General features: G+C 35.1%; 1 protein-coding gene and 1 long non-coding RNA gene across 20 annotated transcripts; both read left to right on the top strand.

Moving 5' to 3' along the window:
• The first annotated feature begins 4,198 nt into the window (after window positions 1-4,198).
• HCAR (coenzyme F420 hydrogenase family / dehydrogenase, beta subunit family) lies at window positions 4,199-16,182 on the top strand. Of its 19 annotated transcripts, none has more exons than XM_016315022.3 (21): window positions 4,200-4,370; window positions 4,501-4,535; window positions 4,806-4,968; window positions 5,076-5,157; window positions 5,239-5,323; window positions 6,668-6,779; window positions 7,044-7,128; window positions 7,227-7,268; window positions 8,039-8,117; window positions 8,787-8,838; window positions 8,937-8,999; window positions 9,373-9,470; window positions 11,137-11,172; window positions 11,256-11,317; window positions 11,440-11,467; window positions 13,276-13,355; window positions 14,999-15,068; window positions 15,151-15,208; window positions 15,383-15,447; window positions 15,533-15,627; window positions 15,708-16,182. In XM_016315022.3, exons 3-21 carry the CDS (start codon window positions 4,893-4,895, stop codon window positions 15,796-15,798), a joined length of 1,359 nt encoding a protein of 452 aa, XP_016170508.1. In that variant the 5' UTR covers window positions 4,200-4,370; window positions 4,501-4,535; window positions 4,806-4,892; the 3' UTR covers window positions 15,799-16,182. The 19 variants fall into 19 exon arrangements, with proteins under 19 accessions (XP_088362498.1, XP_016170505.1, XP_016170508.1 ...); XM_021109302.2 differs by having other exon boundaries at window positions 4,214-4,370; window positions 4,705-4,968; window positions 5,073-5,157; XM_088506364.1 differs by having other exon boundaries at window positions 4,216-4,370; window positions 4,817-4,968.
• Window positions 16,183-16,690: 508 nt separating this feature from the next.
• Window positions 16,691-17,181, top strand: LOC148574395 (uncharacterized). Its single transcript, XR_015905451.1, has 3 exons — window positions 16,691-16,824; window positions 16,917-16,966; window positions 17,049-17,181. It is a non-coding gene; the product is annotated as an uncharacterized LOC148574395 (long non-coding RNA).
• The last annotated feature ends 6,436 nt before the right edge of the window (window positions 17,182-23,617 follow it).

The raw sequence follows: 23,617 nt of genomic DNA, 5'->3' as shown, positions 1-23,617 counted from the left end.
ACAATTAACTTGAGTTCACAAGTCCTAGTCAACTCCTAGGGAAAGACAAGCTTTAGTGAAGTTCAAGCTAATAAGCAACTTCCAATACTCAATCAAGCATAAGCTTTGACAATTCAAGAGTTTCCAACACTCAACCCCAAAGCCAAGAGTATAAATCTACTCCATAATCATAAGATGCATTTCACAAACACCTTGTGTGCAATAAAAGAAGATATCATAAAATTCAGAAATAAATCTAAATCAAAGCTACCTACTAACAATGATTGCTAATAACAAACCAAATACAACAATGAACTTGAAAGAAAACTCAATGCATTAATAAAAAGTAATTCCAACAAGATCCCAATTCAAAACTCACAATTACTAAAGTTGCAAAAGTGCTAAGCAAAATTAAAGAGTAGAAACTATAACTAAAGCAACAAAAACTGAAATTAACAAGGATCTAATCTAAGAATTCAAGTAAAAATAGACAAAGAACACTAAACCCTAGAGAGAAGTGGAAGTTTCTCTCTCTAGAATTCAAAACTATATAAAAACTAAACTAATGGCATGTATCTCTCATCATCCTTCACTCCCAGCCTCTAATCTGCAGAATGGGCTTGAATCTGGGCAAGCCAGAGGTCTAAAATCGCCCATAGCATGTTCCCTTTAGTGAGGCACGTGACGCTTGTCACGCGTACGCGTCGGTCGACTTCTGCACCTGGCCAAGCGTACGCGTCAGTCATGCGCACGCGTCAGTCACACATTCCAACACTCCATATCATCTTTTTCATCATCGAATATAAATTCACATATAATTAATCATGCACCAACATCATTCAATCCTATCTTAGAGTCCACTAACATAAATGTCCAAAAATATTACATATTACATAGAGAAAATCGAAACCATATCTTGGCCGATTCTCCAAAAGCACAAACACCCAAAGCTTGATTCCAACAAGATCAACAAGCCTCAAGCACCAACACCACTTCCAAAACTCACCAACTATCAAGCTATACACATATAACATACAAAAAATCAACACTATGGCTAACCAAAATATCAAACCACAAGAGTTTGAAGAGATTTACCTTATCCAACGAGATTAGGGGCAAAATTCAACAATATTCCAATGCTAGATCTCCCCTAAACAACCAAAACACAAATATAAAAAATACGAAAATATTAGGGCAGGAAACTGGAGCGCAAATTTTAAATTCCTACCTACAAATCTTGGTTAGAAATGACGGGCTCGGCGAGAACTTCATGTGGCTAAATGCTCATTATAAGGTGTTTATATATGTTGGGATTAGGCCTAACTTTGGCCCAATCCAATCCGTTAGCATTTTTGGCCTGTTTGGCCCAATTTTGGGATAAAATCTTTAGAATTAATGTTCGATTTTCAATTCTAAATTATTTATGTCTTTTAAAAACAATAAATTCACTTTTCAAAATCTTATTTTTCTCAATACGCAGTACCGAACAGACTAGAGCTGCGGTACTGCTAGCTTAAGCACCAGTATGCATTTTTAGAAAAAATTTTCGTAAAAGATACATTTTCCTACTTAGAAAAATCTATTGAATTTAAATTTTACCTTTTTATTTTCAAATTATTATTTCTAAATTTTTGAACCTATTCTGGGTAGTTAAATTATTATTTTATTAAAGCGGTTATTCCGGTTCTTACACACCTAGCAAGGACGGAGGTCTCATCCCGCTTGCTCGCGGTCGTGATGTGACTTGGGGAAGGTGCCAGGGTATACTCCCTCTGAGATGGATTGATACCCCCAATGAGGAAACTGACAGGGTACTCTCCTTCTGAGACCAACTTGTGATAAGCTGAGAATGTTCTTTTCGGGGATGTGGTGGGTTGTTTTGCCCATGTTCCGATTGCAAGGTGACAGGGCACTCTTCCTTTGAGACAAATGACATGACACTCTCCCTCTTAGATAAAATGATACCTCTAGTGAGAAGGTGACAGGACACTCTCTCTCTGAGATCGGCTTGTGATAAGCCCAGATAGTTTTCTTCCTAGAGATGCACAATCGAGAGACAATGTCTAGATTAGCTACCGGATGTGTCGGGTTCTGGCAGTTTAACCGACACGTGAGCTCATGGCTAGTAGGACAGGCATGCATCATCTGTATCTACGTGACATTGTTTGAGTGTGATTATTGTATTTGATTTGTCTATCTGAATATCTGTTAATTGCTAATTGTATTACTTGTGATACTTGTTTATTGATTGTGTTTGAATTGCTTTACTTGTGTTTGCTACTACTGAATTAATAATTGGAAACGATTTGGGAATTTAAGATGTTGGGACTAAACAATGAGAATAAATCGATACTATTGAGACTGAGTTTTGATATAAAATTACTGAATTTGCACAATTATGATATTGAGAGGGATGGTGACTTGTATTGGGAAGAACTAAAATTTAGAGATCACTAGTATAGTTGAGATTTAGTCTGTTTATTCTATTTTGATTAGTGGAACTCTAGACTTGAACTTGGTATGTTTGGAGACTAGGATTACCTAACGAGTTCATGTAGTTTTACATAGTCTTCATTTAAACTATTACCCTGTTAGGAACCTTCGGATTCTCACTTTTATGAAAATTATTGATTTTTCAGATAACAAGATGTGACACATCTTGTTGAGAATGCGAAACTCGTTGGTGAAGCGAAGGAGACTTTATTTTTAAAGTTTATCCTATACTTAGCATATTTCTCCACTACTGAACATGTATTTGTATAGTTTTCTCTTATAAGTTTTATTTTAGAAAAAAAGAATGAATTTTGTATCTTCTAATTTGTAACTTTTTAAACTAACATTTTTTTATAAGTTGAGACTAGTACTATTTATGTATCTAATTCTGGATCTTATATATAAAATATTATTATTATTATTATTATTATTATTATTATTATTATTATTATTATTATTATTATTATTATTATTATGACTAAAATAAGACATGTAACAAATTAAACATATTATATATAAAATTTAAATTTAATAATAAAATAATAATTTTATATCATATTTTGTGGTTTGGATTAAATTGGTTTGATTTTGAGAAATGAATCTAAAATCTGATTCAATCTATACAGTTTGTAGAAAATAGAATCCTATTCAATGCAAATTAGTGTGATTTTGATCGATTTTCGATTTAATTAGTTTGGAGTAGAGAATTTTGACAAGGAGATATTCTTTTTTCATATTTATTTTTATTGTGTCCATAGAGCCTCTTTCATATGATGCACAATAGATAATATAGGTATAATGTGCAGTTTGGATAAAAAGCTTAATTAAGCTCTTTTTGAAAAAATAACTTAAACAATAAATGATTATATTAAAAGTAGCTTATTAAAATAAGTTATTTTGTATTTGGATTTTTAGTTCTAAAAGTACTTATTTTATAGAAATGCGATGAAAAGTAGTAATATTATGAGAGAAGTCATTTTTTTTAAACTTCTCTATAAGCTCCTAAATAACTTCTTAAAAAGCTACAATTTGATTTTAAAAATTGCACAAAACATTAATACTATTACTTTTCATAAGTTAAAAGATCAAAAAAATTATTTTTAAAAATTTTCAAACGGATCCTAAGCGAAATAAGAATAACCCACTTACCTAATTAAATCTAATCTAATATAATTATATTGGGTAATGTATCTAATGGATAATCTATTCTAATATGATAAATCCTCATTATACCCAACCTTAATTAGTTTGAGTATTAGAGTTGAGAGTACGATGTTTAAAAAAGTGAAAAACAAAATTTTTATATAATATTTTTATTAATTCTAATTTCACCTTAATTGCTATTTTTCTTTTTTCTTCTTAATATAATTTTTTAGTATAATATATATATATTTTTTAATTTTTTTTTAATTTTGTCTTATAAATTTAATTCTAATCGATCATTGATTATTTGAATCGATCCAATTTAAATTTAATCATCGGTTCGAGTTCGATCACAAAAGAAATTCAACTCAAACCGATTAAAATTAGTAGATTCGAATATCAAATTTACTAAAATCCAACGCAATTCATCCCGAATACATCTCTGAGAATATTACATGTTTGGCCTGAGACTAAATTACAGATGCGCCACAATAATTAAATATATGTGCTACATTTTTAAAACATAAAAAATAAAAAATAATTTTTTTATTTAAAAATTAAGAGGATAATTAAAATATAATTTAAGATAAAAAAGTCCAAGACTCCAAGTTATCTAGTGAGCGAGTGCCTGAGAGTGACAGTGAGCTTCTCCTCCGCCCTGCCTCCGGTCCGTTGTGCTTCTTCGAGATTTCGTTCCTAGACGCTTCTCCTTCTAACGCGTCTTCTCCGTTCTCATTCTGTGTTCTCCCTTCTAGGTTTGGATACAAATTTATCATCCGCTTCTTCTTCTTCATGTTCTTTTGAATTGTAATGATTTGTAAGTTTTCCTGTTGTTATTTGCGTTAATTTCCTTCTCTTTCTTCTCCGGCGCCATCAACTTGGCAGTTACTCCTTCGCCTCTCTTCTCCCCTCACCCTCAGGTACTCTCTAAATCTTTGTTTCTCTCTTCATTTATGCTCCCTGAATCGCTTCCCTTTTTTTCTTCTTCCAACTTGCTATAACTGTTCCAGCCAGTTGAAGTGGCAAAATTTAATTGGTCTTTCCTGAAACCAATCTCATTTCATATATCTTTTTCAATGCAAATTTCAGTTTGAAAATAATTCATTTACTGATACTCTACGCGGGCACCACCGCCACGCTCTAGTTAGAAAAGAGAGAAATATGATTGTTGATTCCACATCATTCATAAGTTGTGGTGCAGAGAACAACCACCTTTATCGTGGCTTTGAGTTTAAACTTTAGAGTTTCAACCTTAGCTTCAGACTTTGAGCTTAGCAATGACTTCCTTCATTGGCAAGCTCTCCTCACTTCCCCTCTCTCTCCCCTTTTCCATTCGTTCTTCTTCATCCAAAGGTACCATCGCAACACTACTCCCTTTCCCTTTCGCCTTTCTCTTCTAAACTCTTTACTTTTTAATTTTTATTATCTTTTGTTTTATTTTTGGGGATGTTGGAAAGAAGATGTGACACTGAGAGAGGACTGGAGGAAAAGGTCAAGGCCCATTGCACCAGGTGGCACTTACCCAGCAAAAGATCATTGCAGGTAATGATATATACTTAGTGTTTCCCATTTCAAGAAAAAAGATATTCTGTTTTGTTAATTTGTTCCCTTTCTTGAAAACAGTAGTTGCGGCTTGTGTGACACATATTATATTGCACATGTCAAGAATGCATGCGCTTTCTTGGGAGATGGAATGTCTAGGATTGAAGTAACTCGCTCTCTTACTTCCTCTCCTTAACTTGTTACTATTCATGTATCTATGACTCTTGCTTTACCTCATCAATTTGATTCAAAATTTCAATTTATTTATGTACTAGTATTTTCCGATGCTACTAAATCACAAATACATTTTTAACCCTCTTGATACTTGGCCCTTTTCTCATTATTACAAGATTGGATAGAAAAGGTTGTCAACTTAGGTTGACAAAAATGGTTAGGTTCTAGCACTTAATTGGTAGATCCCATGGTCTGTATGAAAATTAGAGGTAATCTAGTTAGCAGAATATAGTAGAAACTTTCTTTTTTTTGAAGCCTGAAACTACTCCGACAAAACCAAAGATTTGTTTCTACTTTGCCCGCCATGTTCATAACCAAGTTCTTCTTTTGTCGCTAAATTGTGCTGCATAGTCTCATCACATCACCTATTTGGTTCCCGAGTAGAAATAATAATTTTCCTCCATTTGGATGGCTACTTGGTTCGAATTTTGATGCATAAGTATTCTATTGAAAGGGAGAACCACCGGTTTGGCACCTAAAAAGTGAAAATGTTGACAAGCTAGTTGCTAAATGATGTTTTATTAGTTTGTAGTAGCCTAATGATGAATTCTATTTTTACTAATGAGATTTGTTAATGTTAACAAAAGCAAAGCTGTTGTAGGGAATGATTTGTTAGCAACTTGATTTTTATAGACTATGTTTCAGTGTGTTGATCATTTTGGGACAGAATTTGTCAGCACAAATGCACAATAATCATTGGCGTATCTTGAGCGAATATAATATCTTTTCCATTGGAGCGAAATTGTCTGTGTTGTGAACTTCTGGAAACCAAATTGTGTTCTCTTATTCAAGTTGTCCAAACTGAAGGATTTCTAATGATTAACCACTTCAATTGTATGCGTCATGAATACCATTAGTAAGAGTAGTTTGGTTACGGACTTATGGTACAACTAATTAAATACTTGGTTAACATAAATAGAAGTGATATGATAGAGAGACTGGTGTCTAGTCATTTGTGTAATTGTGAGCGTTTGGTTTGTTGAGAGGTATCTTAAAATCCTCTGTCATTGTAATTCATCAACAAACAGTAATTTCTAATTCTAGCGGTAAAACCCTATGCATCCACTTTTTATTGTTGCATGAATCTCAATGAATCCAGTCAAAAATTAAAATGAATTCTTCAATGTTGTGCACTTCTTAATTTTATCATTTAAAATTTGATTATTCAAGTTCACATTTTTCATTTGCATAATTGAACATCGGAAAAAAGAAATACCTTGATTAGTGTGCTTCTGTCTAGAAACTACAAAGATGGCATAATTGTTTTCCATTTCAGAGATTGGAACCTGTTGTTCATGGTAGAGGGAGAAAAACTGATACCTTAGATGAAACCTACTTAGGGGTCCATGAGGAGGTGTTATATGCTCGAAAACTTAACCCTGTGGAAGGTACTTTTTTCCAGAGTTGAAAATGGTAAATTCCATATGCTTCTACCATATTATACTTGGATTGTAACTATTAGTGTATGTCTTGTGCTTTAAGTATTTTTTCTCAGTCTTTTTCTAATTTCTTTTTTAAATACTCATCTTTGGGTAGGGCCTCTGAATCATCATTTCTTCCCTTTTGATTTTTGGGTTTTCTAATGTTACTTCTGATTTCAATCCAAAACTTTAGTGGCTATATTTTACTTGTCAAATTTATTCTTATGATAGGAGCTCAATGGACTGGGATAGTGACAACCATTGCAATAGAAATGCTTAAATCAGGCATGGTTGAAGCCGTCATTTGTGTACAGAGGTATTGGAAAAAACTTGCAAGTTTTTAGATGGGATGCAAGATGCGGCTGTCTGTTAAAGCTGACCTTGTTTCTTGTGTTAATTATGTTTACTTCATAGTGATCCTGATGACAGATTCACTCCAAGACCTGTTTTAGCAAGGTTTGCTTCATGGCATTCTGGTTGAAATTTTTCCAGAAGTATTTCCAGAAATATGCAAAAGCTGAAGAAATTGTACCATTTCGTGATACCCTGTTATGTTAACATGTCACATAGCACTTTGCGAAATGGGCGTTTTTTTGTGAAATAGGTCCTATTTTGCAATAGCGTGTTGCGAATGAGAGATTCCCCCCTTCCCCACGATTCAAAAATGGGCCATTTCACATGGGGGAGTTGTGGTTTGGGGATAACTTTTGTTGAAGCCAAATGAACATATCATTGAAAATGCACTGGGCTTGCAAAATCAGTGCAAATTTTGTTTCCCACCCAGTCTTGGTGAAAATGTCAGACTCGTGTTAAAGTTAGCTTCAATGATGTAAGGCACCTGTTGTGCTCTAATAATAGAGTGAATTGAGTAAAGAATCTTGAGGAGTTTAACAAAGTTAGTTAATAAAGGAATTGCTGGGTAACTAAAGTATGTAAAGCCCCTTCTACCCCTTCCAACTCATTTCACATCTCGTTGTTGCGAAATTGCCAATTTCTGTGCAAAAGAAAAAAGCATCTCATCCTCCACCCCCCCCCCCCCCCCCCCCAAAAAAAAAAAATTGTGAAATGGGACCTCTTACATTGTGCAAAGTGCCATGTAATGTTTTAATGCAGAAGGGTATTGTAAAATGATATCTGTTGTGTAGTTGTGCAACTTCTCCAGCTTTTGGGGATATTTAATTCTTTTATTTACTATTGAGACTTAATTGTTTCTTTACCAAATTCAGGACACCAGATGAGGTGTTGGCTGCTAAAGGTGTCAAGCCAACATTATCTCCTAACCTCAATACCCTTGCGCTTGTTGAGGTGCTTGCGAAGTTACTTTTTGTTTTTCAATAGTTGCACATAGCAGCATATTTTCTATACAAATTTAACTGTTCAAACATTTTGAGAAGTTTTCTCGCTATGAAAGAATATTCATTTGAATATCAAGTTCACCATATTCATGGGAATTTCTTGCTAAGGTTTGAAATATGTTCATATAATGAACAAAACATTTCTGAGTTATCCCTCAGTTCTCTTGGCTTGGTGATTGTGATGTCAAATTCATTCAGTGATGTTTTATGTTTACTAGACTAGTCATCCATGTCCACATTGATGGTTTATCTGTTATTCACATTTTTCTTCATTTGGTGCTTTTCTTAAAGCAGATGACCATTCAACTCTATTATTTGCTTTGAACTAGATACTTTTGACAATTTATTTGTTTCTATCTATTACATGTGAGAAAGTTCTATTAGCAAATTATGGATATGAAGAGGTTATATGCATACTAAAGAAACAATAGGCTCCATGAAGTCCAATAGATCATTTACCTAAACTCTTTCTTTGATATGAAACCTACAAGGGAAGACAATTCTTCAATTGGCTGTGATATTAATTTATACTCTTTGTTTTAGTTTTTGATTTCGATTGCCATAAGAACATTTGGAAGTATTGTTGCTATGTGTTGATTTTAATTTTCATTTATGACAGGCTGCAGGTGTCAAACGTCTTCTTTTCTGTGGTGTAGGCTGCCAGGTGCAAGGTATGACTGCTACAAAGATGTCTTTCATTTTTTGTAGTTTTTATCATTTTCTCTATTGTGACTTGTAATGTAATGCAGATTAATTTCTTCAATTGCAGCATTAAGATCGGTTGAGCACCACTTGAATTTGGATAAGCTCTATGTTTTAGGCACAAATTGTGGTATGCTAGTGGTTTTATTTTATTTTGAATTGTTTCAATCCATGACTAATCAAGGAATATAAGAATAAATCTACAAACCTACTGTTCATTCGTATCATTAGAAGAGGTATTGTGACAAGTAGGGAATCAGTTTAGAGCAATATAGTAGCACTCTACTCCACTACTTTCAATAAATACAACACCTAAACTGCTACCCATGGTATAAACACAATCTATTTCAAGTTTTCAGCATAACACAACATGAATTATTATGAATTATAAAGTTGGTAATCATCAATTGCTAAATGGATAATTTTTTATTTGTTTACGTTTTGAACATATTTACACTAGTCCTTCTGGAATTTGGACTGATACAGAAATTCATATTCAATAGTGGATAACGGAACTAGAGGAGGACTAGATAAGTTTCTAAAGGCTGCAAGTGAAACACCTGAAACCGTTCTCCATTATGAGTTCATGCAAGATTACAAGGTTTTCTGCTATAAAACTCTCTATAATTTAGTTTATTACATTTACAAGTTTCTTAGTGTTTTTATTATCTTGTAAAATGTTGATAAAAGATTGTGGTTTCTTGATTCAATGGGTCTATATACCTGTAAATCTTATTTTCAGTCTCTAGCCAATCCTCCATTATAGCACCTTCTCTTAATAGAATTAATACCAATGACAATTTACAAATGAGAAGACCACATAAGGTCATTTCTCCAAATGTGTGTTACGTGTTGGGGAGATTCAGAACTGGTCTCACATTTGTTCTTACGCTGCCCTATGGCTGATTCTTTGTGGAATTCTGTCCGGTATTTATTGGGTCTTTGGTATGCCCAGCATCACTAGATCGGTTTCTTTAATGAGGTTTACAGGCTTTGGGGAAAGAAGGAGGCAAAATCTTTGCGGCATTGTGCAATATATGCTGCTATTTGGAGTATTTTGTTAGCGCACAATGTATGATCTTTTAGTGATATAGTTTCAGGAAAAATTGATGTCTGGAATAGAATTAGACATTTAGCATCTATATATGACGTAAAGCATATTTTTTTTTCATAGGACTTTCCCTTTCAGACATGATGAGAGATTGGAAAGATACTGTTCATTGAATTTTGTGGTGTTTTGTATATTTCTTTTGGCTTGGGAGGATATCTTTTCATTGACTTCATTGTATTGTTTAATGGAATTCTTTCTTTTGTTATCAAAAAATAAATAAATAAAAATTTTCTCCTGTAAAATGTAAATGCATAGTTTAAAATTATAGCACCAAATGGGTTTCTTTAGAATTATAATTGGGAATGATGTAAACTATTTTGTACATGCATATTACTCTGGTTACCGGTACCTCACTTTAGTTATGGGTTATGACAACAACAAAACAACAGCAGTGCCTTATGCTACTAGTTATGAGTTATGACACTATTGATAAAATATTATGAAAAGAAGGATATAAATGGCTTGTTTATAGACATGGTTCATGATAAGACAGACATTATTTGATCCATGTAACCTAACAAACTAGGTTTTGTGGGTCTGGAAGTTTACGCGCGAGGCAATGCTGCCAATGGTACTTGGAAATATCAAAAGTGATACGCATGTTCGATTTCTTTACATAGGAGGTCAAGGTATCGCCTAGTTTTAGTTTTGTCAATCAAATGTGTGAACATTAATAAAGTAAGCTGGTGTAATCTAGAGAGTCAGCAGGTAGTTAGAGTAGCAGAGCCAGCTATGATGGCACAGCTGTAGTTAGTTACAGCTGTCATAACTAACTTAAGCATGTAAGAGTTATCATGCCTTTTGTACTAGCTTATACCATAAGTGTCTTCTCATTGTATATAGGCACAAATCTGGTGCTAAGCTTAGTAATAATACAGGTTACACTGTTTAGTTCATTATCTCTTCTTTCTGAACTCTCTAAATTCTCTCTTTTCTATTAAACATTGATTCAAGTTACAATCTCAACTTTGAATTTTTGTGATATGCTTTCATTGCATTTGTGAGTATGTGAGTCTTGTGCACAATATTAAGATTCCTACCCTGAGTCATGGTGCAATATTAAGATTCCTACCCACAGATGATTTCTTCATTTTATTTGCAGATCCTATATCCTGTTCCTTGGTCAAATTCTGACACACTGTCAAACTTTTTGCAGGTCCACTTGAAGCATCTGGATGGTCACATTGAAGAGGTAAACAACCATTCCTCGTATTTATTTGGTCATGATTTTACAAGCAATTGGCTTCATTCTGTTTCCCTGTTTTAACTTAACAGGTTCCGTATTTCTGTCTACCAGCAAATGACTTGGTTGATGTTATTGCCCCATCTTGCTACAGGTTATCTGTTCTTTTACTTTGTATAATGTGACATATCAAATTCATATACAATTTAGAATTCACAGTTTCTTATATTTCGTTTTATGTTGTTTCATGCTTTCTTCGTTTTTTTTTTCCTGCAGTTGTTTTGACTATACAAATGCTTTAGCTGTAAGTCCTTGTCTATTCTTATCTTTTTAGAATGCATATTTTTTTACCTCATTTTACCTTTGAAGGTTGTGTAAGTGGCTTGTTGCTTCCTAAAGTACACGTGAATTTGTCTGCACTATACTAACTGCTCCGTTATGTTCTTTCACATTAGTAATTTAATCACTTATGAGAGTTAATACTCAAAATGACCCCCGAATCTTGACCACCGGCTCAATTTGATCCTCTAATTTTCAATTGACCCAATTTATACCTTGAAATTTTAAAGCGTGGCTCAAATTGACCCTTTCGTTCAACTCCGTCACCGGAGTGATGATGTGGCACCCAAACCTCACCACATGCCTCTCCTTCTTCCTCTTACCATCGTCATCACCACCTCCCCTCTACCAACACTCTCTCTCCCTGCAACAAACAACATTCATAACTCATCAATACCCACACATTTCCACCACCATAGCTTTGAAGAGCATAACACCTACACTCACCATTCCTTCATGACTGCAAGCAGACAGCAAACCAATGAATGTGACATCCTTAGGGCCAACACCATGAACCACCATTTGTGAAAAGAGCTGCAATGCTTGCTTACCGTAACCATTCATCGCCATGCCACAAATAACGACACCCCAAGAAATAACATCCTTATGCACAATCATGTTGAAAACCTTGAATCCCATTTTCATGTAACCACACTTAGCATACATGTTGAGCAATGCATTCCCAATGTTACCATTGATCACAAGGTCGCACTACCCATTGCCCCAAATTCGAAGCACCTTCACCCATTGCAACCATCTTTGTGTTCCTATTAAGAGGGATCTAATGTATAGTGTTTTGTTTCTTTTTCTTTTTCTATTTCTCTTCAATTTGTTAATGTTAGTGATTATTAATGTTGTTTGTTGGGGAGGGAGAACGTTGGTAGAGGGAAGATGGTGATGGTGATGGTGAGAAAGTGAAGGATCAGATAATAGAAAGGCCCTTCATAAGTGGCGGGAGAAATGTGTGGGTGTTGGTGGGTTGTGAATGTTGTTGTTTGTTGAGGAAGAGAGGGTATTGTTAGAGGAGAGGTGGTGATGGCGATGATAAGAGGAAGAAGGAGAGGCATATGGTGAAGCTTGTGTGTCATGTCATCACTCCGGTGACGGAGTTGGATGGAAGGATCAATCTGAACCACGCCTTAAAATTTCAGGGTATAAATTGGGTCAATTAAAAATTGGGGGATCAAATTGAGTCTGTGATCAAATTTCGGAGATCATTTTGAGTATTAACTCCACTTATGATGCTGAACGAGTTCTAACTTTCCTGTTGGCTATACTATGTCAAATCTGGAATTAAGATCAAGTGTTCAAAATTCATCACTTCTCTTGATACTAGGAAATTCTGTAAGCACCGAATATTTTTGTGGTTACCAACCCCTTTATTATTAAAATTTGATCTATGATGAGAGGGAGAGGGAGAGGGAGAGGGAGAGGGAGAGAGCAGTAGTATATGGTATCTATTATTTACATTTAATTATACTTTGCGATAGATAACAAGATCACTTGTTGCATTAGTTCACTCTATGTTTGAATGTCTATGTATAATTTTTTTAATATATATATAGTTTAAATAACTTGATTATAATAACCGTGTTATTTTGCTTGACACTGTTTGACAATATATTTTGGAGATTTCACCTTCAATTTGCTCTATTATTCTGTCTATAATTGAACCATCTTCTTTAGTGGATAGATTGGATGTGAAATTTTCATGTTAAGAAATTATCTTTATTTTTCCTGATCTAGTTTCACATTGAATAAAATAATTTTCAGGATTTAGTAGTTGGATATATGGGTGTCCCAAAGTATTCTGGAATTAGCATGACACAACATCCACAATATGTTACAGTCAGGTAACTCCAATAAAAAGTTAAAGTCCTTTCCTTTGCACTTTGACTTTGTTCGGTAAATGCTCCTTAGATATTGTTTAAAGTGGAAGGAAAGGTATAGATTCTGTGTGTCTTAGCTACATAGTGGAATCTGTGCAAAATTATGAATATGGAAAATTTTTTTATCGTATTGTAATGAATCCTATGAGATTTGAACTGATCCTATATTATCCTAATTGATTTATTCACATATCTATTATAATATATTAAAGGGGAGTCCAAAGTAGTGTTATAGTGAATGAATGATATATAAACTTCTATGTTTCATGTAAAATTGCCATGTCATCTATAGCTTTTATTTGTCCCAAAAGTTTTTTTATTTGCATCAAATATACTCCCAACAGTTAAATTTTTAAAAAATTTAAGACGAATCTAACAATAATACATGATAATTATGTTTGATTTGCTTGTGTTGAAGGTTGTTGTATGTAATTGTTGTTGAATTGGTTCTAAATTTTTTGAAAAATTAGTTGCTAGGGATATATTTGATGCAAATTAAAAATTTCTGGGACAAAATTGAAACAAAATTAAACTTAAGGGTATTTTTGAAACTTTTACCAAACTTCAGGGACAAAAAATTATACTTTATCCAATTTTATTTTATGAAAATCTATCTATCTATCTATCTAGTATAAAAAGAAAAACCAAATAATGATACAATGAACACTTGACATATTAGATAATTTCTAATATTGCCACAAACTTTTTAGTGAAATTGTCATTTTATAGCCTTTTAATCTCTTTTTACTCTTTTTTTCTAGGTTATTTTATACCTTTAATAGTAATGTTATTTTTCTTGAATAGATATAAATTGGTTAATAAAACCTAATTTATTTTCTCTTTTTATTCTCACTTATATTCATGTTTACCATAACATTTATTTCACACCTTTTTTATCTCCTCTCATATACCTCTCACTCTTTATCCTCTATTATTGCTAATGTTTTGCACAATTATTTGAAAAATTTGGTTGATGATCATGGTTTTTTATTTGCTCACTATATGGTGGATGATGAACTCCTAAAATACTATAATGTATGAAATTCTTACAATATTTTTAAGTTTTCTTTTGCTGTTTTTGATCTAATTGTATTTATCAATTATATATTGTCTTTATCAATTATATATTACCTTTTTTTCAATAATTTACATTTTTAATATTATTTAGTTATAATAATAATGTTGCAAAAGCATGATGTCATGATTGATAGATGTTATTTTCAATTATTGAAACATTATGTTCATCTTTACATTATATCTAATAGTTTCATTCTTGCACTATAATATTTAAGTTTCTTAAATATACGTATTAAGTGATGAACTCTTTTAAAGACTAGAATAGTTAATATTAATTTCTTAATAGTGATGAACTCTTTTACAATTTTATTTAGATTTAATATTAATTTTTAAAACTTCTTTATTAAATGGTTTCTTACATATAAAAATTAATTAATTTTAGTTTTGCGCAATGTGCGGATTTAAATCTAGTTCTAATAGTTATTATCACAAGTATGTATTGTGTTGAGATTATGGATTGCAGTGTTCATCCAAGGGTGTTTTGTAAGAAGGCCAATTCTAATCTGCAGTTTGCTCTTCAAAAATGACAGGAATGAACGTGGTAGAGAAATGCTGCGGCTTGTAGAGAACTTATTAGAGATTCATCCAACAACTAGTGCTGTAAATTATCAGCTGCATTCCATTTAAAAATATTAACTTCACTATCTGACAAGGAGGAATATGACTTTGCTTTCTGAACCAGGGAGATCGTAGACCATTTGTTATGGAGACTGTTACGGCTGACGATAATGCTAAGTTAGGTATGCATAACTCGCATTTCGTCTTCATTTTGGCCCTTGACATTCGTGACATGTTTATTATTCTGAATCTAATGGTTGCATGCATAGTATCTCTTATTTCTTTTGCCCTAGCATCGAAGCTTATGAGATTTCAATCTTGATTGCCTTTATATTTGAAATTCTTGATTTGAGTAGGAAGAGGTCCTTCTCAGCCGGCTCCCAAATTCATTGGAAACTTGCTCGCTTTTATACTAAACTTGGTAAAATTCCTAGCAATTTATCCATTTATATAAACTGTTTATGAACACGAGAGATGCTGACATTTTGGCTCTGGCTTGTGTTAAGATTGGTCCAAAGGGTCTGGAATTTGCACGCTATTCACTTGATTACCATACCATCCGCAACTATCTGCATGTAAATCGTATGTGGGGAAAAGAAAGGTAAGAACGAGAATTGTCGATAATTCTAACTTTCATTTGAAGTGCAGTTCTTCATATTCTCAAAATATAAATGCATGCAGAGCTGACAGGCATATGCCTGGATATGCAAAGAAAATTGTGGATCTGTACAACCAAAATGGTCAAATTGAGGAGATGCTTGGCAACAAGTGATTCTAAACGATTTATATATATGTTCGATTCAGTGGCATAAATACTTCCAAAGGCGCACTGATCATAAGTTTTCCTTAATTTGGACCAAGGATGAGCACATTATACTGTCACACCCATACCAAATTGCAGATTCAAAAGTGACTTGGTCTAGATGGTTAGTAAGTGCCGAATAATATGGCAAAAATTAATGTGGGTCTAGCATAGATTGTTCAATAAATGTGAAAGACGTGATATTCAAACTTTCCGATGACAAGAATTCTTATTTTTGAGCCATGGTTCATCTTTATAATTGTCATTAGTAAAATGTAGGATGAATTTGCTGCATTTTGTTGCTTTGTGGCATATTATTGCAACACAATGAACACTTTACCAGAATTCTCCAAATTGGATTTGCATTTAGCTCCTTTATATTGCACAAGATGGTCATTAGATAAACCATTTGTATTGTGTGGAACTCGCTAAATAACCAAATGGTGCTTGAATCTCTTTTTGGTTCTCATGGTATTCTTCAGTTCAGCAGGTCAAGGATTAATCCATTGGGGATCGGAGTTTCATTTAAGAGTTTGTCGCTAGTCAATGAGTTACTGCATGTACAAGGCGCAATTTGAATCTACATTTATACCCCGCTAAAATCGGTAAATAATTAGTTAATAAATTGAATTTTAATTAGGAAAGCTAAAAATGCAAAATTAATATCAAAATAAGATAGAGCTCGTCAAAACGAGAATTTTAATACCAATTTCAAAAATTTGGCCCAAAATCGGATTGGAAGGGTCGGACCAGTTGAACTGGGGTCCAAACCAGGCCCGTAGGTCCAACCGGACCCATAATTAAAAGGAAGCAGCAGCTTCTTCTTCATTCATACCCAACGAAGCCAACAGATTTGGGGGAAGGGGAGAGGAGCTCTCAAACCCTCACCACCTTTGATCCACCATAACTCCTCCGTCCGGGCTCCGATCGCTGCACCGTTGGTGGCCACGCGTTCAGCGTGTCGAGCTCTACATTTTTATCGGATTAATTTCACTGGTAAGCCTCATTTTTGATTCAGAATCTCTATTCCTCTTTCTTTAGTAAAGTTGAAATCCTATTGTGAAATCTTGTCCAATTTTGTATTTTAGGTTCAAGTTAGCTTCCGGGGCTTAATGGGCTCGAGCTATTGAGCATATGGGTACGGTAAAGACACCCAAACCCTAGCTCAATCTTGCAATTATAGTGGGAAAAACTGAATTTGGAACATGTATATGAATTAGGAGTAGATTAAGTGGGTATATATGCATTGGAATTGAATTGGGAGTACTTGGAGGCTTAGTGGTGAACAAGACTTGGTTTGTGGCTGTTTTATTTGAGCTTGGAGGGGCTGTGTTTTGCGTTGTGAGGCTGCCTTGGGTGAAACAAAGTGATCGGCAAAGGTATGGTTTAAGTATTGCACGTTTAATATTTACGATGTTGTGAAAACTTATGTTAGAGGAACCATAGGATAAGTTGAATTGGTTAATTGCATTTAATGATTAGTCTTGTCATATTGTTGGAATAAATTGTTGGTGAATATGTATTGGAATTACGAGGTGTTGAAGTTACTAATTGTATGTTGTTGGATTTGCTTATGATGGGTTATGTTGATGTTGGTATATGTATTGATGGATTATGGTTGGTGTTTGTTAATAAAAAGTTGTTATATGAGTTGATGGATTAATATATGAAAGGTTGATAAATGTGTTAATGGAATAATGTGTGTGAAGGGTTGATGATTGCATTAATAGAATGGTATATGTGAAGGGTTGCTCATATATGATATATGCTAATGCAAAGTTGTGGTTATACTTCATTGGATTGGTTAAAGGTAGTTAGAAGTGGTTGTTGATGAGTTGGGATTGGATAAGTTAGCTATATGCAGGTTTTATAGGTAAAGATTTATGAATGTGGTGAAAATGAGGTTTGGAAGTGTTTTGGTAAAAAGTGATTTTGGGTGAACTTTGAAGGTCCATAATTTTCTCCTCAAATTTTGGATTGAGTTGTGATTTGCTGCAAATAAAAGATGGTTTTATGAGCTTTGATTGATATCAATTTTGTGAAAAACGGAACTTTGTAGAGAAAGTTATAGACGTTGAGAGTTTGGTGTATTAATCTGTGTTCAGGATGGCTAAAACTGGTTGCAGCTAGCTTTCTGGGCATTCTGCCCATTTTTTAAAAAACGCCCATCCACGCGTACGCGTGGCGTGGAATTTTGGCGACGCATGCGCGAGAAGCATGCGTACGCGTGTGTGCATATTCACGCGTACACATGACTCACGCGTACGCGTGACTTGCTGTATGCTCTACGCGTGCGCGTGGCCTACGCGTATGCGTGGCTGTTGCCTGTTGTAAAAACCGGTTTTGACTGTTTTAAACCAAAATTTCCACTTCTAAACCTCCATTTCCTCCCCTTTAAGGCTTAAAGTATTTCTAGGTCTAGTGGATAAAAGAAGTTAGAAAAACAATATAACTTAAGGTGAAGTAAGAGGTAAATGATAGCTTATATGAAGAAGATAAGAATATTAAAGATGTTTAATGCCAAGGCTTAACAAATGATGATACATTGATTATAAATATGGAATGGCTTATGAATGATATCTGAGATACGAGTTTTCCTGGGTAACAGAACCGTGGCTCGCCACCACGTGTTTCAGGTTGAATCTCGATACTCTGTTGACCCTACGTCGTAAGGGTGACCGGGAACATATAAATTCCTGGGTATGGATAACCCCCATTGAGTGATTATATGATGAATGAATGTGAACTCTATGCATAGACTCTTGGGGATGCGCGACGGAGGACAGTCTAAGGTTTTCGGACTTGGGTTGGCTGGATAACCTACAGATGGGAGCCATCAGCCATAGGACAGGTATTCATCATATGCATTTGTTTGTTTTGATTGCTATGCATTTCCTAGGTTTGCCTAATTGATATATACCACCTGCTACCTGTTATACTTGCTACTTGCACTATCTGCTCATTACTTGTACGTGAACTTGTTTGGTTGCTTGTTTCTGTTGTATTATGGATGATGGAAGGATGGAGGAAAAGGTGATATGGTTTGGTGTCATGTTAGGTTTGAAATTGAGTAAGTTAGGTATTAAGTTAAGCAGATTTAGAATACCTACCCCTGTTTATGGCTTCTGTTTAGTAGTTAAGTTGGATAATTGAATAACGGAGTTCTAGGATTGCCTATGGCATTCTCAGGACCTTATTTATTATACGCGTGGCACTTTTACCATGCTGAGAACCTCCGGTTCTCATTCCATACTGTGTTGCTGTTTTCAGATGCAGGTCGAGAGGCTCTGATGCACCACTATTTCGTGGTACATTTTGTACTTAATTGAGTGGATTTTATCCACTAAACTCACACTTATTCATAGAATTCGTATGTTTTACATTTTCCTTCCTACTTTTGTGCAATGATTGGAAACATGCTTCTTTAGTCTTAATTTAGCTAATTTTAATCCTATCTTATTACCATTTGATGCCTTGATATGTGTGTTAAGTGATTTCAGGGTTTATAGGGTAGGAATGGCTTTGAGGATGGAAAGGAAGCATGCAAAAGTGGAAGGAATACAAGAAGTTGAAGGAATTGCTAAGCTGTCCAGCCTGACCTCTTCACACTTAACTGACCATAACTTGAGCTGCAGAGGTCCAAATGAGGCAGTTCCAGTTGCGTTGGAAAGCTAACATCCGGGGTTTCGAAATGGTATATAATTCGGCATAGTGGCCATACAGATAAATGACGCGCAAGCGTGCGCGTGGTGCACGCGTCGTCCTGCAGAAAGTTCAGCGACCCAAAAATCGTCCCCAGCGATTTCTGGACTGTTTTTGACCCAGTTTTCGGCCCAAAAAACACAGATTAGAGGATACAAAGTGGGAGAATCAAGGATTCATTGACACAACTTCTCATAATTCACAATTTTAGGTTTTAGATGTAGTTTCTAGAGAGAGAGAGGTTCTCTCCTCTCTCTAGGCTTTAGGATTTAGGATTTCTCTTAGTTTTAGGATTACTTCTTCTCCATTCCAGATTCAATGTTCTTTTGATTTAGTTTCTCTTCTACTTTTATTTATTCTAGTACTTTGATTCATCTATTTCTCTTGTTAATTACCTATTTTTCCAGTTTGGTTTATGAAACTTCCAATGTTAGATTTGATTTTATATTTAATGCAATTTGAGGTATTTCAGATTTATGATTTTAATTTAGCTTTTTACGTTCTTAGCTTGAATTGATTAATTGGTAACACTTGAGTTATCAAACTCCTTTGTTGATTGATAATTGGAATTTGCTGGTTGATTTGGATCCCTCTAAAGCTAGTCTTTCCTTAGGAGTTGACTAGGACTTGAGTAATCAAATTAATTAGTCCACTTGGCTTTCCTTTATTTAGTAAGGGTTAACTAAGTGGGAGTAATGAACAATTCTCATCACAATTGATAAGGGTAACTAGCATATGATTTCCAGTTCTTATACCTTGCTAAGAGCCTTATTAGTTATTACTTTAATTCTCCTTTCCTGTTCATTATTCAAAAACTCCCAAAAAGATACTCTTCCATAACCGATAATAAATACACATCCCTGCAATTTCTTAAGAGACAACCCGAGGTTTAAATACTTCGATTATCAATTTTTTTAGGGGTTTGTTACTTGTGACAACTAAATTTTTGTACAAAGGGATTCTTTGTTGGTTTAGAAACTATACTTTCAACGAGGATTTATTTGTGAATTTCTTTACTAGCAGGAATCAGTTCGTCAGGCTCCTCGCTAGGCGTCTGGATTCCTGAAGTGGAGTAGTCTCTGGGATGTTTTGGTTTATCAGTTTATGTATATATATATGTACTTAGTTACTTAGCTTTCTCTCCAAGAAACTTGTTATTTTGTTCCTCATAGAGGTTACAGGAGAGTTAGGACTTTATTTCTGTATTTTGGGTATTTTGGGATGCTGGTATATATATGTAAATATTCTTTGGCCAGCCTTGGCTTTGCAGACTGAGTCAGGAGCTAGTTTCACTGTATTCTTGGCTCTCTTTTCGTTCTTTTGCTTATTTATATCTATAATCTTTAGGTTTCTTAGCACTCAAGTAGTTTTGTTTCTTGGGCGTTGCGTTTTTTTTATTTTGCGTTTTTGTTTTACCCGTTCTTCAAGGTTCCTAGTTAAGTATCTCTTTTCCTATTATATATATATATAGAGGTCGTAATACCTTACTGTCTCAGTCTTATGACTTAAGCATAAGATTAAGTATGGTAGGATGTTACATTATGGTATCTGTTCCGAGGGTTACCTGAAACTGTATGTTGATCTCAGATGGGATCTTCTGTACTGGTCGGAAATAACGTGTCCGGCTGGTGGGTGGCAGCCGGAGCTATTGTGTCCGACTTGTGGGACTGGCCGCACTGCTGATCCTTCGTCACCGGAGGGTGGGAGGTACCTGCAAGGGACTCCGATGCTTAAGTTAGCAAGGGTATTAACAGGTTTTTTTGTAGAATCAGAGTATGAGTTATACCTGGGTCCTCCAGTGTATTTATAATGGTGTGGAGTGACCTTTTTAGATAAGATAAGTTAGTTATCTTATCTTATCTTTATCTTTGAGTGAGGTCATCTTATCTTCAAGGGAACCGCCCTTATCTCTATAGGCTTGGGCTGCCTTTGGATTTGGGTCGTGTTCCTCTATTTGGGCCCTTTATTGGGTTTTCCTAGTAATTTGGCCGAACTCTTTGAGAAGAGGTCGGGTAGTCTGACCTGAAGAGGTCGGTCGCCTTGTCGCTAAACATCCCGGGTTGGATAGCTCGACCCAGGGTATGAACAGTGCCCCTGCTCGAGCTTGGTCTTTCTTTTTGAGGTCGAGTCTTAGTTTTAGGACTTCGATCCTTCTCTGGTGAAGCCGAACTCGAGCATTTTTTCGACTTCATTTTTGTAGAGTTCTCCTTTTTTGAATACGGAACGTTTTCTTTGCTTCTTTTAAAAGCGCGCGCTTTTGCATTAGCGCTCTTAGCCTTGGGAATATGCGAGGGTTTAATACCCTCATTAATTGGTTTTTAATTGCCCCGTTTCTCTTAGCCTCTCTATTTTGAATTTCACACTCAGAAAAACGGTTTTTCTTCTTCGTAACTTCCCTTTTCTTTCTCTTTTTCTGTTTTTGCCTGAAGTTTGTAGTTTTTGCGTTCCTCCCTGCGACGTTTGCTTGGCGATTATCAGTGCTTTCCCCACTGTGAAAGGGCGACTCCGGATTCCATCTTCCATTTTCCGCTTCTTTGAGGATTTCTCCTTTTTAGGTTGGTTCTACTTTTCAGCCTCTCTTTTTTACTTCCTTCGTCGCTTTGCATTCGGTTTTTGGTAAAGTTTTGATTTTGCCTGAATGCATGTTGGAAAGCTTGAACCTTTTTACGTTGTTCCTAAAAGATTGCTCCTTTGATGACTTTTGCCCTGTTGGTAATTTTGCTGGTGAATCTTTGTAGAAAGTAACGATTTTTCTGGTTGTTTGTTGCTTGTTTGGGGGGGGGGGATTTATTTTTCTGAAAAAGGTGTCGTCTTTGATGACTTCTTCTCCTTGATACATGCTGTTTTTTGTCCTTTTTTGTTTGAAAAAAGGGTTATTATCTTCTTGTTAGGACGTGTAGAGGTGTAGGCTTGTAGGTTTTCTTGAGTCCTTGTTCCATAACTGCCTCCAAAGGATGCCCCTGGATCTTTAGTGTGGATCCTGGGGTTTTCCTTTTTCTTGTTTGTTTGCTTTAAGTCATGCTCTGCTATGAGTTAATTTTGGCTTTTTTCTGAGATGTTTTGGTTAGTAATTTGTTTTTTCTCTTTTGCTGTAGGACTAGTTGACCTCATGTCTTCTCGCAAAAATGTTGTTGAGACCTCTTCCCAAGTCCCTGAGGGCATGGCTGATTGGGTGGATTCTATGGTTCTTCTGTGTGTTTCATTGGTTGACTCCGAGTTTTGTCAGCAGCTTAGGCAGTTTCATAGGATTTGTAGTAATGGTAGTAATAAAAAGAACTATGAGCTTGTGTCTCCTAATTCTGAGGAAAGGGTTTGTTTTTCTACCCAAATTGTTGGAGAACGCCCCTTTTTCTATGTGTACGACTTCTTTTTTAGTCAGATGAATGTTACTCTTCCTTTTACTCCTTTTGAAACCAACCTCTTGTGGTCTTGTAATGTGGCTCCATCCCAACTTCACCCCAACACCTGGGGTTTTATAAATATTTTCCAATTGCTGTGTCATGAACTGGATATCCCCGCTTCACAATTCCATTTCTTTTATCTTTTTGTTTTGACAAAGCCCGGGGTGGTTAAGAAAAAGGCCGCCTGGGTTTCTTTCCGAGCTTCCCAAGGGAAGAAGGTTTTTTCCATGTTTGATGAATCTTTTTGTGACTTTAAAAATTACTTTTTCAGGGTCCGAGCTGTTGAAGGAGCTCGGCCTTTTTTCTGGATGAGAATGATGAGCCTACCTTTCCTTTGGAATGGCAAAAGAATGTAATGGTGTCTAAATACACATGGGAGATGTTGGATGAGACTGAACAAGCCTTTGTGTTTGTGCTGGAAGAAAATTGGGGGCACCCTCCCTATCTTGATACAAAGAAATTCCTTGGAAATCCCTCTCTCCTCCGAGATGAGCTGGGTAGTGGTCGATTTCTTTTTTGTTTTTGCTTATTTTGTCGAGTTTATCTCTTATAAGATCTTTTCTGATTGATAACTTGGTTTTACGCTGTGATGTTTGTTTGCAGAGATGATTAAAAATAATGAATCCATGAAGGCCTTTAAAAGGGCAAGGAAGGCTACTGTAGCTCAGAACGTTTCGGCCAAGGCG

Source organism: Arachis ipaensis, chromosome B2 (genome assembly GCF_059453495.1).
Source record: "Arachis ipaensis isolate K30076 ecotype BB chromosome B2, ASM5945349v1, whole genome shotgun sequence".
Classification (NCBI taxonomy): domain Eukaryota; kingdom Viridiplantae; phylum Streptophyta; class Magnoliopsida; order Fabales; family Fabaceae; genus Arachis; species Arachis ipaensis.
Note: the sequence above shows the minus strand (reverse complement) of the source record. Positions and strands in the feature narration are given on the sequence as shown.